Below are 15,802 nucleotides of genomic sequence, written 5' to 3'. Positions count from 1 at the left end.
GCAGGGTCCGGATCTCCATGGAAACAGGGGAGGGGGGCTGGATACCCATCCCCATGGAAACGGAGGAGGGGTGGGGTCCCTATGGTGACCAGACTGGGGTCCCTACTAGGAAACGCTTCAGGAGAGACCCTAAGTCCCGCGCCCCCCAGGAAGTCCCCAGCCCAGGCCGCGTCTAGTTTCGCCTTTTACCTCCGCGGCTCCCGGCAACGGCGGCGGCGGCAGCAGCTTCTCCCCTCCCCAGCGGCACCATGATTGCCCCCACCTTCCCCGAACGTCACTTCCGCTTCCGCTTTCCGGAGGAAGGAGGAGATACCGACTCCGCCTCCCCTGGCTCTTCTGGTTGGTTTAGCCGGTGTGGAGCCCGAGCTCGAGCCTCCAATTGGCGAGCGGGAGGGGTGGGGCGGGGCACCGCGGAGACCTCGCGGGGCAGTGAGTTTGTCCCGCGCGGCTAGTGCCTGCCTTGTCCTCCTCTTGCCGGGAGTCAGAGCTCCGCTCCAGATGCACCGGACTCGAGGGAAAGGCATCGAACTCCCAGTCACTAATTCAAAGTAGCCTCAGGCCGGCCTGCGCTGCCCTCGCCCTGGCAGCCTCAACCGCAAACGGAAGGACCATGGTTAGCCGCAGAATTACCGCAAGGAGGGATTCCCGGATTTTTCTTTCTGTGGCCCGTTTCCTCTCCAACAAAGTTAATTTGGGCACGAGGGTCCAAGAAAGGGAGATTGGACCCCATTGGCCGAAATAGGGGGTATTCCGGGCCTGCCCAGAGGATGCCGCCACCGCTTCCCTGTCTCACAAGCTCTCTCAAGACGCCCAGCTCCCTTCCTCCTCACGCTCCTGCCCAGGCGTCTGTCCCAACTTTTTCCCGTGCAGAGGATTGTCGGCTTCCACGAGACTCGTGCCCGGGCCAATCAACACCACCTACTGGCCATTCCTTCTTTAACCTTTCACATTGTCATTCTACTGGTCCGTTTCTAAATCACTTCACACTGCCAAGAAGTAGTGAGTAGTGTTCCAAGAAGCGATTTTGCACGTGCCTTCACTGCTCCTGATATGTAAATGCCTGGAAGATCTAGCTGGCAGAACCTCTCAGCAGCCGTTGCATGTTTTCCCCATAAGCCACAAACCTCAGGAACTAGATCGAGGTCAAGGGGTGGGGGTTGTGCCTGTATTCTCTCTTGCTTGAAAAAAGTGGATAGCAGCTGTTATAACCAGACTGCCAGGCAGATACCTCTTTGGCCTCTGACCAGCTGCCCCAGTGCCTAAACCACAAGGTCCAGCTGCTGAGAGCTGCCATCTCTTAAAAGATAAAACATACAAACAACCACTGTTAAAAATACATTTATCATTAAAATATATTACACATATGAGAGAGGGAATGCATTATATACAGTCTGGAAGATTTCTTGGCCCAGAAAATTCCACTTGTTTCACCAGAACACCAAATTTCTTCAGTACTTTCATTTTCAAGCCACTGTATTGCCCTTGGAGGCTGAGTGGTCAGCTCCAGAGTTGTTGAGCCATATCTGAGGGGGTGGGGGGCTTTGCATATGCATACACACGTCTTCAGACAGAGCGCTGGAAGCACCTGGGGTGACTGTGACCTGTTTATCCAGCAGCTTCCATTTGCATTCTTGCCGTCCAGCTCATTCATCCTTCAGGACTCCAAAGTTTGTTCAAATATCTGATCATGGGGAGCTCAGCCCAAGCTACAGGGAAGGTACTGTATGCCCTGGAGGCAGGCTGAGTGAGCACAAGAAGTATGGTTGTTTAAACATTAAAAAAAAAATAGAGATCTATCTGTTAAATAACTAAAGTTGAATGCTGAATGTCAGTTTTATTGTGGTGGATCTCCCCTCGTGTCTTCACAACTCGCAGCAGCATGGAGTGTGACAGCCATGCTGGGCAGGGCAGTCTGGGCTCAGGAGACAGGCAGCTGCCACGCTTGCTTCCAAGTGGGCTCCCATCCTTTTAAGGCAGCTCTTGAGCTGAAACAGGTGGGGCTGGTAATTGGCCGCCTCAGGCAAAAGAGGAGGGGCGATGCAGAGGCTCAGGGTGAGTTGCAGAGGAACTGGTGAATAAATTCTTGAGCCTTCTTCTTCTCTGCCATTTCAAGCTTTTGGTCACCGGCTGGGTTTCGAAGCAGTAAGCTACCAAATATGCTAGCTGCATGGAAAACACAAAAAACAAAGGATTCAGCAAAAAAAAGTGTGACTTATTCTCCTGTTCTTAGGAGTTGGGGGGGGGGGTTGCCCCAAAGCAGTATTTTCTGCTTAAAAAAAAAAACAAAAAACCTATTTGAGGATAAACTTTGCTCAGAGCTTGAGAACTTAGTTCTACTTCAGTGGACTTGGGACCTTCCTCAACCACAGTTCTCATGACGAGTCTCTCAGTCTGCAGAGGTGCTTTCCACACACACTTGGCTACTTACCTAGAATATTATCATCCAAGTGATTTTTTGTTGAATTTTTCAGCAGTTCTTGCAAAAACGCCATCAAGTAGGTGAAGACATTTCTGTGGCATGCGGGGAGGGTAGTGATGACCTGAAAGAAGGAGAACTGGGATTTGTCTTTTTGTTCCTTCAATCATTTGTCAATTGCCTGCTGTATTCCAGGGAACTGAGTACGTGATCCAAGTACATGAGTAAAACTGTGCACAGAAACCTTGATCACACTTACCACTTGGCACAAGTGCCAAAAGAACAGTGCAGATCAAGTGCTTCGTGAATTTAGAGGTCACATTTCTAACTGCATGTTGTCAAAAGACTTAAGGGAACAGAAAATGTTTTCACTGGGTCTTGAATATAAGAAGATTGGACTTGCAGAGGTAAGGACTAGGGTATTTAGGGCAAAAGAAAATGCAGAAAAAGGTAAGATAAGGAAAACAGCGAGATAAGAAGAGAGAATATATTGTGAAAAGCCCCTTTTGGCAGGAGCATTGGTGTGTGAACAGCCCTAAGCCTGGAAGGGTTGATCAGGGTAGAATTCAGTGAGTACTCTGGCTATCTGCATATCAGAATCAGTGGGGAAGCCTGTACAAAGTCTATTCCAGAAGAGATTTTGGTTCAGTGGACGCAGGGTAAGGCTCCAGAACCTGTATTATTAGCATGTTTTCCAGATTATTCTACTATGGCCTGATACATAAGTGAATGACTAGAGTAGATCATAAAAACTCCCAAACATTTGTTCAAGAAAATCCTTATTTGTGGGATGAGGATAGCTCAGTGGTAGAGGGCATGCTCAGCAAGCATGAGGTCCTGGGTTCAATCCCCAGTAGCTCTATTTAAATAAACAAATAAAAACCTAATTACCCCCTCTAAAATAATTTAAATATGAATTAATTTTTTTAAAATCCTTAATTGGCAATGGAGAGCATTTCTGACCAATGGCATCATGAAGAGAGTTTTAGAACCCACAATCTGATGGCAGCAGGCAAACCAAATCAGCAAGAGAGCCTGAATGCAGGGTCTTGAACCAAGGCGAATGGAAGAGAATGGAAGAAAGAAGAGGAGCAATAGACCAAAGAGACTGAGCGTGTGGGAGGTGAGGGGAGGAGGAGTCAGAAATGACTCAGGTTCTGGGTTGAGTCACTAAAATTAAGGGGATGCCATTAAGAGAAAAAGGGACATGAGAGGAAGAACAGGTTTGGGAAGGAAAGACTTGGTGTTGAGTTTCTAAGATACTGCGTTTAGGGGACGGCACCCACTTTGTTCCCTCAGAGCCCCACGAGACCTGGTGCTGCAACCTGTACAAGCTGATGGGCAAGGCTTCCCCTCACCTGTTTACTTGCTGTGAGGTTGCCAGAACATTCCAAGCAGGTGCGGTAGGCACTATAACAGATGACGGGCTCCGGCAAGCTCTCCAGGAAAAGCAGCAAGGCTTCAGCTACAGAATGATTGCTGGCAGCTTCGGGCCCATCGTTAAGGAAGAGGTGATGCTGCTGCTATGGTCACGGTTGGGAAAAGGCCTAGGAGCCAGCACACGCCAGGGTGCTGCCTGCTCGGCCTGGCTCTCTGCTCAGAGGTGGGGTGCAAGCCCGACATCTCAAAGGGGCCAAGCAGTCTGTCAGATTAGCTAGACCCCCCTGAATTCCTCCTATATTGGCTGCTTAAAATTGTAACATCTTCTCTAAGCAAACTTTAAGAAAAACATGACAGCTGAGGACACACTGTCTGATGTTGAGCCTTAAAATATCCTATCCTTTTCCTCACCTCTTACTCATAACCATACACACATACACACACGCACACAAATGTTGAAAGGATACAGAGGGTATCAATCATTCCAGTATCCAAACAATCCCTGATATGCTCAAATTCCCACCTCAGGCCTGGCTGCTGAAACAGATCTTCCTGGAAAAGGGAACAAAGTCACAAAATAATTACATTCTCTGAAAAGCAGCAGTGATTTCCTGACTTAGAAGTATTATCACGAGCAGCAGTACAAAAAGGGGCAGAGTAGTGAGACCTTGGAATCACCCCGGCAGACAGTCTGACGCCGGGTGATGTGGCTAATTCATCTCTCAGGCCTTCCCAGGCGCACTCCCACAACAGGTCTTTATAGGACACCTATTATAAAACTATGAGCTGGGCGTGCAACATATACAACAGTAAGATCCAACTGAAGGGAAGAGCTGAAAGTAGCTATGTTTCCTGCAGTGTTATGGAGGGATTAACCAGAAAAAGAAAAAACTGAAGACAATATAAGATGGAGAAAGTTAAAAAGGCCCCTCAGTACTCTGAAAATGAGATTATGGCAAAAAAGGTATTTCCATTAGTGCTAGGATCCTGTACATTCATTTGTTTTACAAAATGACTTAATGCCCCATGACTGTGAACAATAACAACATTACATGTATTGCTCAAAAGTTACACCTGAAAGGAGCTCAACAGAGAAGGTAGACTCGCACAGTCCTTCAGAAAGTGACTTCTATAGCCAGATGCCCTGGGTTCGCATCCCCATCCTGCCCGTTTGTCAGCTTTGGGGCCCTGACCAAGTTATTTAACATTTCTGGGAATGTGTTTACTCCTTTGCGAACTAAATGAGGCAATGCTGTAAAACACTTAGAATAGTTTTTGGTACGCTGTAATGCTCAATAAACGTGAGGCGAGAGAGACTAGCCTAAGAATGTCCATTGCTCTGAGTGGCAGAGCTATGGCAGATTATAGAGTTTCTACTGGTCTCCCTGGGACCCAGATAAATGAGTCAGTGGATCTGACCAACCTGACCTCATGAAGCTTGCCCAGCTCAGTCTAGAAATCAGGCTTCCTGACTCATGGCCCAGTGGTTCCACCTAGTCCCTGCCTCTGTCTGGCCTGTCAGCAAGTGAGCCCCTCCCATTCCCAGAAACTGGTGAGAGTTCCTGAAAAGGAGAGCAAGCGGACATCCTGAGAAGCGACCAGATGGCTTTCTACCTGGGGGACCCAAGAAGCCAGGGGAGGGAACATGCTGTACAAGGCTGCTTCTCCGGGGTGGAGCCAAGTACTGTAGGTACTAGCAGGGTCTGTCCCTCATTCACTCCCTGGGGGAAGAGCAGCTTCCCACAGGTTCCACAGGGTAAAAGCTTTTCGTGCCCAGAGTTCTCGGGGCTGATGCTCTTTCTCAAGGCAGCCTGGTCTCCATCAGGTCTGACTGTTTTCACCACCACCCACCTGCTGGACAGCGTTTCGGTACAGGTAATCAACCATCATCCAGAGCTCTTTGGGGATTTCCATGGATTTCTCCAACTGGCTCCCATCATCTTCAGTGTGGAGCTGCATCAGAGTCTGAAACGAAATAAAAAGCATGATAAGGCAGGGAGGGTATATAGCTCAGCGGTAGAGCACATGCTTAGCATGCACGAGGGCCTGGATTTAATCCTCAGTACCTCCATTAAAAGAAAAAAAGGCAAGATAAGAAGGTCCACCAATGAAACTTCCGACAGGCTGACTTCAGGAGAACATAGGATATGGGGACAGAAAACCCATGGAAGAAGGGAAGCGTTTCCATGCCCCTAAGCAAACATTCCATAGGCAAAAATGAGACCAAGTGGCATAATCAAGGTACAAAAAGTGACTTTTGAGAAATGGGATTGGCTTATGACAAGTAGTTTCAATGAGTTTTCATCATTTTAGAAAAAGCATCCTGCCTATAGCATTTCACTGTCAGAACCAGAGAGACAGTGTGGCCTGGTGAAAAATGAGCACAGACTTGGGAATTCAAAAACCCAAGTGCAAGGTCCAGGTCCAGTGTTAACTCGCCATGTGACCCGTGACAAACCACTCCTCTTATTGGGCCTCTGTTTTCATCTCTAATATGGAGAGGACAGAGTTCAAGAGTCCCGAAATTAAAAAAGGCAATGGACGGGGGAGGGTACAGCTCAGTGGTAGAGTGTGTGCCTAGCACGCATGAGGTCCTGGGTTCATTCTGCAGTATCTCCATTAAATAAATAAATACATAAATAAACCTAATTACCCACCCAAAAAATAATTAATTAAAAATGACATGGAGGAAAAGGAAAAGCATACCTATTACCAAAAATCTGCTCCAAACCAGCTCCCCTGTATTATAATTGTCTCCCTAGAAGCCTTTTAAAGCTCAGAAAATTTAGTTTAGGATGATAAATGACCAAGTGATGATTAAAACAGAAAAAGGAGTAAAATCATGGGTCAGGGAAATTTCATGATCTTAGTATCCACAGCTGAGTTTATCTAATTTATTATGTATGAAAGACCAAAAAACAGAGCATAACATTTTGCAACTTTTCACATCAGGAGGTGGAGTCTGTCCCCATCCCTAGAATCTGGGCTGACTTCACAACTCGTTCTGACTGAAATGGCATCATGTGAGTTTGGGAGCTGGGGCCACAAGGCTTTCTGCTCTCATACTCTTGCTGCCACTTAGGGAAGCCTGGGCCAGCCAACTGACTGATGAGAGCCCATGTGGAGGCAGATGCCAACGCTAAGACAAGTCAGGGAGGCCTCCTCCAACCCTTTAGCCATCACAGCGGCCATCTGATTGCAACCACACAGATGAGCCTAGGTGAGACCAGCAGAAGAGCCACACTGGAAACTCACAGTCATGAGAAGCAATAACATGCTATTGTTTTAAACCACTGAAAATGTCAGGGTGTTTGTTAAAGAGCAATATATAACCGCTGGAATCAGGAAACTCTAGGAAGGCTAGTAAGTTCTCAGGTCTCTGAGATATCCTGTTTGATGGGCTTGGCTGCTACAATTCTAGATGGCTCTTTGTGGCACGTAACTCACCAGCTCTCTAATGGTCTCTAGCGGCAGGTCCAAGATGGGCTCCTTCATGTGGCACAATGTATGGATGGGAGATCCGAAACAGCTGGGCAGGTAGTTCCCAGACACAGACAAAAAGTAATCTTTTCCCCTGTCCAAGTGTAAAACCAGGATGTCCTCAATTTTGTCTTCACCCGAGTTGAGCTTTGTAGCTGTGGTCTTATTTACAAATAGTGCCAATTTAATTTCAATGGCAGTATCTGAAAAAAAAAATTAAAGGAATGCTGGTTGGTGGGAGGCCAAGAGGAAAGTGGGGAGAGAAGACAGCCGGGAAGAGGGTCAGACACACAGGGACGGGGAGAGGAAATAAGAAGTGTCGGCCAACCAATAAGAATTTACACATTGGGCACTCGGGAGACACATGAACGAGGAGATTATAATCCAAGGGGGAGTGTGAAAACAACAAAAACATGAATAGGCAACTGAGGTCCCAGCTCCAGCTAGAAGTTATCTGGGGAGGAGGGCAGGGACACCAGGGGAGGTCATCAGGTTTGTTTATTTTTTATGTATTTATGTTTAATGGCAGTACTAGGGGTTGAACCCAGGACCTATGCATGCTGAGCAGGCGCTCTACCCCTGAGCTATACCCTCCCCTCAAGCTAGAAGTTATTAATACAATAAAAAAGGCATGGATCAAAACAGCTTGCCCTGAGCCAGGTTCAGATGAAGACATCTGACCCGGTAGAAAAGATAACACACTACTAGCCTGTGAACTGTCTACAAAACATGCTTAAGCCCTCTGCCTCACAGCACAACACCGAGTGCCACGGAGAAGTCAGGGGAAAGACATGGGTGGTATCTTCCAGGGCCAGATAACATTTCTGGATTATCGCCCTACTGTCTTTCCTCACAAGAGCAGATAGCTGGGAGTTGATTACAGTAAGGCAGACAGTGAAAACGGTTCCCTTAACAGCAGCACCTGCTTTACAGCAATCTTGTGTTTCCTCTTTCTGTGAAATTACAGAACATACACATGACTGAGAATACTTCTGAAACTGAACTCATGCTCCTCACTATTTGAAATTTTATTTGTGGATGGTTCATCCACAGAGCTTTTAAAAAGTTTCAGGCAGACAACCAAACACTCAGAGACAAAAAGCTCGTATCAGGAAAATGAGCAAAGATAGGCAGGGTAGGGTGTTCCCCATACCAGCAACCAGGAACCTGGGAACAGCGGCCTTACTTGGCAGGAGGAAGCCCCGGCTGGGGTTGGCATGCAGCCACTGCTTACAGTAAGACTCTTCATTGGGCTTGTTGATGAATTCAAACTGACATGGTACTTGTCCGTTCTGAATGGTAAAGGATTCTACTTGCAACTGCATGTACTTCACATTCTGAAAAGAGAACTGGGAACAAGCCCAGGACCAGTCAGACCAGCACCCTCTCCTTGGCAACCTGCCCAGCCACCCCAACTGGGCAATCCTTGCCCTTTCTGGAAAAAAAAAAAAAAAAAACCAAGGACTGTCTTTTCCCAACCATGTTTCTGCTCTAAGTATTTACCCAGGAGGCCACAGCTACCACTGAAGACCAGCTGTGGCCTCCTGCCACAAAAAAATCCCCAAACTCAAAAAACTCACGTGGGTTTCATAAATAAGTTTCCTGAAGGAATCAAATTTTAAAAATTCTCTACCCAAAGACCACTTCCAAAACACCCTTCACCAATTCCACTCCCAAACATGAAAACCAAGCTCATTCTTCCAAGTAGTTGGACATCTATCTTAGAAATACCCTCACCATAAATTCTCATTTAATGGACTTTTTGGTATGGTCAATTCTGAATGAGCCATGCTGTGGTACTTCCATGAAAAATCTTTAGCCCTGACCTGACTTCTCCCAATGCCCTTGACCTTTCCATACTGCCTCCCCTCCCATCAACTCATATGTACCCAAAACTTGGGACTCAATTTAACCTCAAAGCATCAGTAAGAAGACAAACCCAACGTAAGTATATGCAGCAGCTACACTAAAATCAAATGAAACACATTTTGGATCCTCTGTGCCATCATTTAACTCATGGATGGCCCATGTGTGGGTGAAATAGATGAACCACAAAAGGCTGCAGGCTTCTGGTTGAGAAGGTTAGGAGATAAAATCTAAACCAATGACCCCGCTCTTGTCGGCTAGCATCCTCAGCCTCACTTTATCTAGAAGCGGCTGATCGAGGAAGACTCGAGTCCAGCAGTTGATGGGTGCCTCTTGGGATGCTGAGCCCTGGCAGACGAGGTTTAAGTTCTAGGAAGAGAAGAGCCCGATGCCCTGGCAGGTCCTTCCTACCTCTCGCTTGGAGAGGGACACAGAAGGAATGTTGGCGTTTTCCAACTTATCCAGGGAGCGAACAATCTCCTCCAGAGTCTTCCGATAAAGCTCTTCATTTACAACCCTCACCTGGAAGGGAAACAGCGGAGACTGAGAGCCTTGTCTTGGGCCCACTTCCTCTTTTTCAGTATCCAGGACATTCACGGCCTTGGGAAATAGTAGTTGATGGCAAAGCAGGCAGTGAACACTAAATACATTTAGTTAATTAACAAAGAACCCAACTAACAATAGACGTAGAAGCGTCCCCCAGAGGCAAAGCTTCTGGTAAAATCATCCGCTCCCTGGTGAGCAGTAAGAAGATGCAGGGGTGAAAGCTCGGTTGGCAGTTCTGCCGGGTCTTAGGCCCAGGGCAGAAAGATGCCCAGGGCCTGGCTCTGCTATGCCTGCTGCTGCCAATGGCCCTGCAGCGAGGAGCTTCTCTAGGGCTTTGACTTAAAGCAGTGTTTCTCAAGCTCCATCAGCCAAGATTTTTGTCAGGCTTTCCCTTCTGTATTTTGAATTACAAACACAATTCTTGTCATTTTCCAACAACAAAACCTTAGTTATAACATTCATTAGGCTTTGTTCAAACCACCCACACCTGCATAGATTCTGTTGTGCCTCTACCTGCACCCTTGAGAACTGGTGATATAAAGACAGAAGTCACTGAAGAAGAGATGCAAGTGGAGAGTAAATAAAAAGGTATTCAACTTCACTAGTCATCAGGGAAGTGTGAGCTAAAATAACGGAGTATCTTTCTCTTTTGGCTCACTAGGTTGGTAAAAATTCAAAAGACTGATAAAACCCAGTGGGTGAGGGTATAGCTCAGTGGTAGGGCATGTGCTTAGCATGCACGAGGTCCTGGGTTCAATCCCCAGTACCTCCATTAAAAAAAAAAAACAACAAAAACTATGTTGTACACCAAAAATCAATGTAACAGTGTAAATCAACTATAGTTCAATAAAAAAATTTTTTTTAATTAAAAAAAGATTTATGGGAAGGAGGATAGAGCTCAAGCACTAAAGCACATGCTTAGCATGCACTAGGTCCTGGGTTCAATCCCCAGTACCGCCTCTAAAATTAAATAAATAAATAAACCTAATTACCACCCGAGCCCAAAAAAAAAAGAATAAAGAAAAGATTGATAAAACCCACTATTAGCCAGGCTGTGGGAAAATAAGCTCATACATGGTTGACAGAAGTGTAAAATGGTAAGGACTGTGGGAGGATAATTTAACAGGCTCCAATTAAGTCAGAATACATTTTTCTTTGAACCACTCATTTCACCTTTAGGGATTTTATACTACAGAAATATTCACTCTGGTATACAAAGATATATGTGAAGGGTGGTCACTACAGCAATGCATATAATAGCAAAGTTTTGGAAACAGCTTAAATGGTCAATATATACACTATGGTTCACCCATAATATGAAATATTTTGCAGACTTTAAAAATAATGAGGAGTTGGGGGTAGGTACAGCTCAGTGGTAGAGCGCATGCTTAGCATGCATGAGGTCCTGGGTCCAATTTCTAGCACCTCCGCTAAACAATAAAAAAATCAAATAGATTTTTTAAAAAAGGAAAAAAAAAACCAAGGAGTTAAAAAGAAATGAGGGGGGAGCTCTACCTCTACTGACAAAGAAAGATCCTCGTAAAACACAGTGGGGAAAAACGATGTTCTCAGAACAATATGCATGATATGTCTCTTTCACAAAAAGGGAAACACTTCTTTTATGTTATATGACACACATTTGCATAGAAAAAGGTCTGGAAAGATACAGTCCAAAAAGCAAAGGACAACTTCCATGTATGTAGAAACGGACAAGTCTAAAAAATGATTATGAATTAAATTAGATAAAAACCATTTCTAAAAGGAGCTTCCCCACACTCAAGGTGGGAGGAGAAGACCAGAACAACCAAGATGGTCTCGGCTCTGAGAAGCGACCCCTGGAGAACGATTACAACGGGCACCAGCTGCCCACCTACCCCGATGTCAAACACTGAGCTGACGGGCTTGTGGTCACTGGTCTGCAGGGCCATGTGGCTCTGGTAGCTCAGCTGGGTGATGTTCTTCCCTTTCCAGAGGACCCGGTCACACCAGGCAGGAGCACGACACTTCTCACTGCAACACAAAGTCCACACTGGGAGGAGCCCTCCCGGGCCCGGCAGCACCCACTGCCTGGCTAGCGCCCTGGCTCAGCTGGGAGTGACAGTCCACGCGGCCGGCGACCTGAGACGGCAGGAGTGATCTGGGCCCACCGAGGGGTGACGTGCATCCTGGGGCTACCACCCAAAACGACTACAAAAGTGCAAAGCCAAACCACTGTCCAGAACGATTCTCTGCTCTCTCGCCTCCTATGGGGACCAGGCAAGAGTCAAAGCAATCTGAGAGTAAGTCCTCTGTGGTCCTCAAAAGACGGTGGTTAAAACAGGCTGTGAATGCCGACTGCTTGGGTTCAAATCCTGCTTCTATGTTTGCCTGCTTGGGAGGCTCTTTAATTTTTTTGTGTTTCAGCTCTCTGATCTATACAATGAAGATAATACATCACACTTACTTTTCAGTGGGTTGTTCAGAAGATTAGATGAGATAATACAAGTAAAGTGTATTGAGTAGTGCGTGGCATCCCAATGGCACTAATAAAAAATATGAACTACTATGTAACGACCAAGTACAAGCTAAGTATTTTGGAATCACCTTATCACCCTAAGCACCACTGAAAGGGAAGTAAGTCTCAAGAAGCGTTACAGAACAAAGGCAAAGGCAGTCCAGGAGAAAACATGTGGGAAGGCAGGCAGCTTAATGAGCAGATACTGGGAGAAAGTGTTTGACCCGAGTGCAAAGTGTGGGGAGGAAGTGGCAGGAAACCCATCTTCTTCCTTAGGTCCATGAGGGCAAGTGCTCCCCTAACATTCTCAGTTTCCATTTGCTCAGCCCCTGAAGCAACCTCTGACCTACCTGGTATCCCAGTCGTTGGAGCCCGTATCGTACTTGTAGGTAGGTTGGAATGTGAGCTCGCCCTCTTCAAAGCCTTCAAAGACAGCCTTTGCAGCCACCTGAGCTCTCAGCTATACAAAAAGATGGAAGAATAAAAAAAAAATACAAAAACACCTCAGAATAAAAACGGCAAACCTTGAATCATCAGAGGAAAGGAAATCAATCTGGAATCCAAGCCCTGCCCCAAAAGAAAAGGCCCCTGAGACAGCTATTCTGTAAGAGCTTGAGTTATTTAACCCCTAAGAAGAGGAGCATGCTGACCATTCCTTCACCTGTTTTTAAGGCTCTTTTGATAAAAGTGTACCCGCATCCCAGGGGCCTGAGTACCATCTTACTGAGATGCCCCTAGGAGGACTAGATCCCTGTGGACATAGGGTTTTCCTCTTGCAGGTATCAGGCACTTCATCTGTGCAGCACAGTCGTTCCAATTACACAGAGGGATGTAACTGCACAGAAAAAGGTCTGGAAAGATACAAACCAAAAAGCAAAGGGGCACTTCCATGTATGTAGAAATATACAGTAGAAACATACCCAAATCTTTATGAATCAAGTTTAAAGTAAAACAATTTTTCAAAAGAGTTTGCCAAATTAGTTACATGACCTAGGGGAAGCTCTGTGCCTTGGTTTCCCCATCTGTAAATTCGGATTTATGATAGAATCTGCCTCACAGGATTGTTGCAAAGATGAACTGTCAGCTTAGAACAGTGCCTGACACATTACGATAACTAGCATCCTTTCCACCCACTGCACTCATTCTAAGAGCTTCTTCTCAGCAAGGGGTCAAAACCACACGTGCTCCTGCTTCCTCCCTGGAGCACCAAGCCTGGCGCTGCATGGACTAAAGAACTCTCAGCTCTAACTCTGGACACAGGGTCAGCTATCCAGGGGACAACAGTTGACAAATTCCCCAAAATATGAATTCCTAAAAGAAAAAACAACTATTAAGGAAAAAGCAACAGGAAACAGTAAAAATTCAGGTTTTAGTGTAAGATGATTCTTAAATGAGTAAATACAGACCTTAAAACCATCTGGAAAGCAGAGAAACACACAAAATGGTCCTATTACTTAAGGAAAGACCAGAAAAGAAGGCAAGAGGAGATGGGTGTCAAACTACCAGGGAAATGGGAATGCCGCAGTCCAGAAAACAGAGGCATAGACAGAGAGTTATAGACCAGACTGGGATAAGGCTGAGATGGGGGTTAAAGAGAATATTTTACCAAGGAAGAAGAGAAAAATGGGTCAATAAAGAGATTATTCCATAAAGAAAGACGCAGCAACGTTGCGATTCTTTTTACCCCTTCAACTGATATGCACTGGGGGAAAAATAAAGGTAACAGAAAGATTTACATGAATGACAATACGGAGGTGATTAAAAGGGAGATACAGACTAAAAAGAAAAAGGACTTTAACATTCTGAGCAACTCTGGCTGCTTGAACAGTTTTGAAATCTGTTGAGAGGAGCAGCCTGAAGAAAGTCAGAAACAGACTCCTCTTGTCCTGGGGAACGGCTAAGGCTGTGAGAAAGCAGCGCTAACCCAGACAGTGGTGGGGAACAGTGGGATACAGAACGGATTCCTGTCAGAGGTGAAGAGACCCCCCTCAGATAAAGAGTTTGCTCCTGGGGGAGGGTATAGCTCAGTGGTAGACCGTGTGCTTAGCAAGCATGGGGTCCTGGGTTCAATCTCCAGTACCTCCATTAGAAAAAAAAAGTTTTTTTAATAAAATAAAATTATAAAGAGAAAAAAGAGTGGTCCTTCACTCTGGACAGGTCTGGTGAGGAGCAGCAGCGGGGAGAGAGTGGGAGGCTCATTCAAAACATCAGTGAATCATCTTAAGTACACTAAGTGTCTTCTCTATGAGAGGCTTGGCACCCTTTCGGCCCCAACTTGAATGACTGAATGAATGAACAAACGAACGAATGGGCAGAACGAATGGGCACACATAAGAGAGAGACTGGCTCCGGCCCCTGAGGGCCACAAGCCTCAGGGGAAGAGCTGGTGGGCAGACAGCTGTGGGGGAGGGAAATGCGGATGGGAGGACAGAATGACCGAAACGAAACCTCCCAAGACAAGGAGGAAGAGATTGAGAGTTGGGAAGGCGGGCTTTTCTGTGCCCTCACGTGGGGGGACGGCTGCCTGAAGAGGGCCCAGGGGGGCCATCGGTACCTGGTCATAAGCATACAGGGTTTGAAAGGCCTTCTCTTCGATGAGTTTTTTCACTTTTTCCACATCCAGCTCTTCTATCCTGTAGTTGAGGTCCCCCAGCCACAAGATCACACTGTGAGGACAGAGCACAAAGGTCACAGGGTTTAGGAGGGACTCTGCCCATCCAATTCTCTCCAGCGAGCTTCTGACACAACACCCACGATGCTCCACCTCTGGGGAGCTGGGCAGGGAAGGGACATGGACGCTCAGGAAATGTTCCTCTTGCCATCCCATTGAACACCGTGTCCAACATGCTGCTTGCTCAGTTATCTTGGTCCAAGTTCACTGGACACAGCCTTGAGTTCTCCTTGACTACTGTATTCTTGTATGATTGGAAAGATAACCTAATAAGATCTAAAAGCAAGGCAAAAATTTACTTCATTCCTGGAAAGAGGCAAAAAAGATCCAAGTATCGGGAGTCACATCAGTCCCCCAGGAAGCTAAATCAGATGATGCCACAATGTCACCTCTGACTCCACGCACACCCCAGTCCACGAAACACACTCTCAGCCTTTGTTTCTGGAGCTGAGCTCCTTGGAAACAAAGCTCCACTTTCCAGCGGAGTCTGGGTTTAACCACCGCCGTGTCATTGGTTAGCTCTTTCGGCAGAGTGTGACAGATGTCTCATTACACCTGCTGCTTTGGGAAAATGATCACTGCATGCTCCCAGGTGACACTGCACATCCCACAAAGACCAATGCTGCTCTATCTAAAGCCACAACCCAGATCATCAGAGAATCTGCATGGCAGTGAACCCGCCCCAGAATAAATGCAACCAGAAGCTAAAAGCAGACACACCGACATGCAAGCCGAAACCTCACAACTAGGACTCTGCAGGGTCAGCAGGACAGAAGAGGCAGTCCCTGCTAGGTTCCCGGGAGAGGGAAAGCCATCCCATCAGCTTCCAGAACATCAGTGAGCTCAAGACAGCTCTACCACTGCAGCCGGCGGGACGAGAGGCTTGGTTCTGTGTCCTCCTGGGCAGGTGCCACGGCCCCAGTGGCTTCTTTCCTTGTTATAAAAGAAG

At 46.5% G+C, this 15,802-nt stretch overlaps 2 protein-coding genes across 7 annotated transcripts in view; both read right to left on the bottom strand.

Moving 5' to 3' along the window:
- MTF1 (metal regulatory transcription factor 1) overlaps nucleotides 1–280 on the bottom strand; it is a 35,141-nt gene extending 34,861 nt beyond the window's left edge. For both annotated transcript variants that reach the window (XM_006212663.4, XM_015246496.3), the window contains exon 1: nucleotides 190–280. The gene's annotated coding sequence lies outside the window, so the exon portion shown is untranslated. The remainder of the gene's footprint in view (nucleotides 1–189) is intronic.
- A 1,042-nt stretch (nucleotides 281–1,322) lies between these two features.
- Nucleotides 1,323–15,802, bottom strand: part of INPP5B (inositol polyphosphate-5-phosphatase B) — a 40,226-nt gene continuing 25,746 nt past the window's right edge. For all 5 annotated transcript variants that reach the window (XM_015246494.3, XM_031684058.2, XM_072974730.1 and 2 more), the window contains 11 exons: nucleotides 14,737–14,848; nucleotides 12,533–12,642; nucleotides 11,563–11,698; nucleotides 9,554–9,664; nucleotides 8,463–8,625; nucleotides 7,244–7,479; nucleotides 5,648–5,761; nucleotides 4,264–4,348; nucleotides 3,775–3,902; nucleotides 2,429–2,540; nucleotides 1,323–2,163 (listed from right to left, as the gene is read on the bottom strand). In XM_015246494.3, the coding sequence (XP_015101980.2) occupies nucleotides 2,048–2,163; nucleotides 2,429–2,540; nucleotides 3,775–3,902; nucleotides 4,264–4,348; nucleotides 5,648–5,761; nucleotides 7,244–7,479; nucleotides 8,463–8,625; nucleotides 9,554–9,664; nucleotides 11,563–11,698; nucleotides 12,533–12,642; nucleotides 14,737–14,848 (1,423 nt within the window). In that variant the 3' untranslated portion in view covers nucleotides 1,323–2,047. The remainder of the gene's footprint in view (nucleotides 2,164–2,428; nucleotides 2,541–3,774; nucleotides 3,903–4,263; nucleotides 4,349–5,647; nucleotides 5,762–7,243; nucleotides 7,480–8,462; nucleotides 8,626–9,553; nucleotides 9,665–11,562; nucleotides 11,699–12,532; nucleotides 12,643–14,736; nucleotides 14,849–15,802) is intronic.

Source organism: Vicugna pacos, chromosome 13, assembly GCF_048564905.1.
Source record: "Vicugna pacos chromosome 13, VicPac4, whole genome shotgun sequence".
Lineage (NCBI taxonomy): Eukaryota > Metazoa > Chordata > Mammalia > Artiodactyla > Camelidae > Vicugna > Vicugna pacos.
This window is presented reverse-complemented; position numbering and strand designations above follow the sequence as displayed.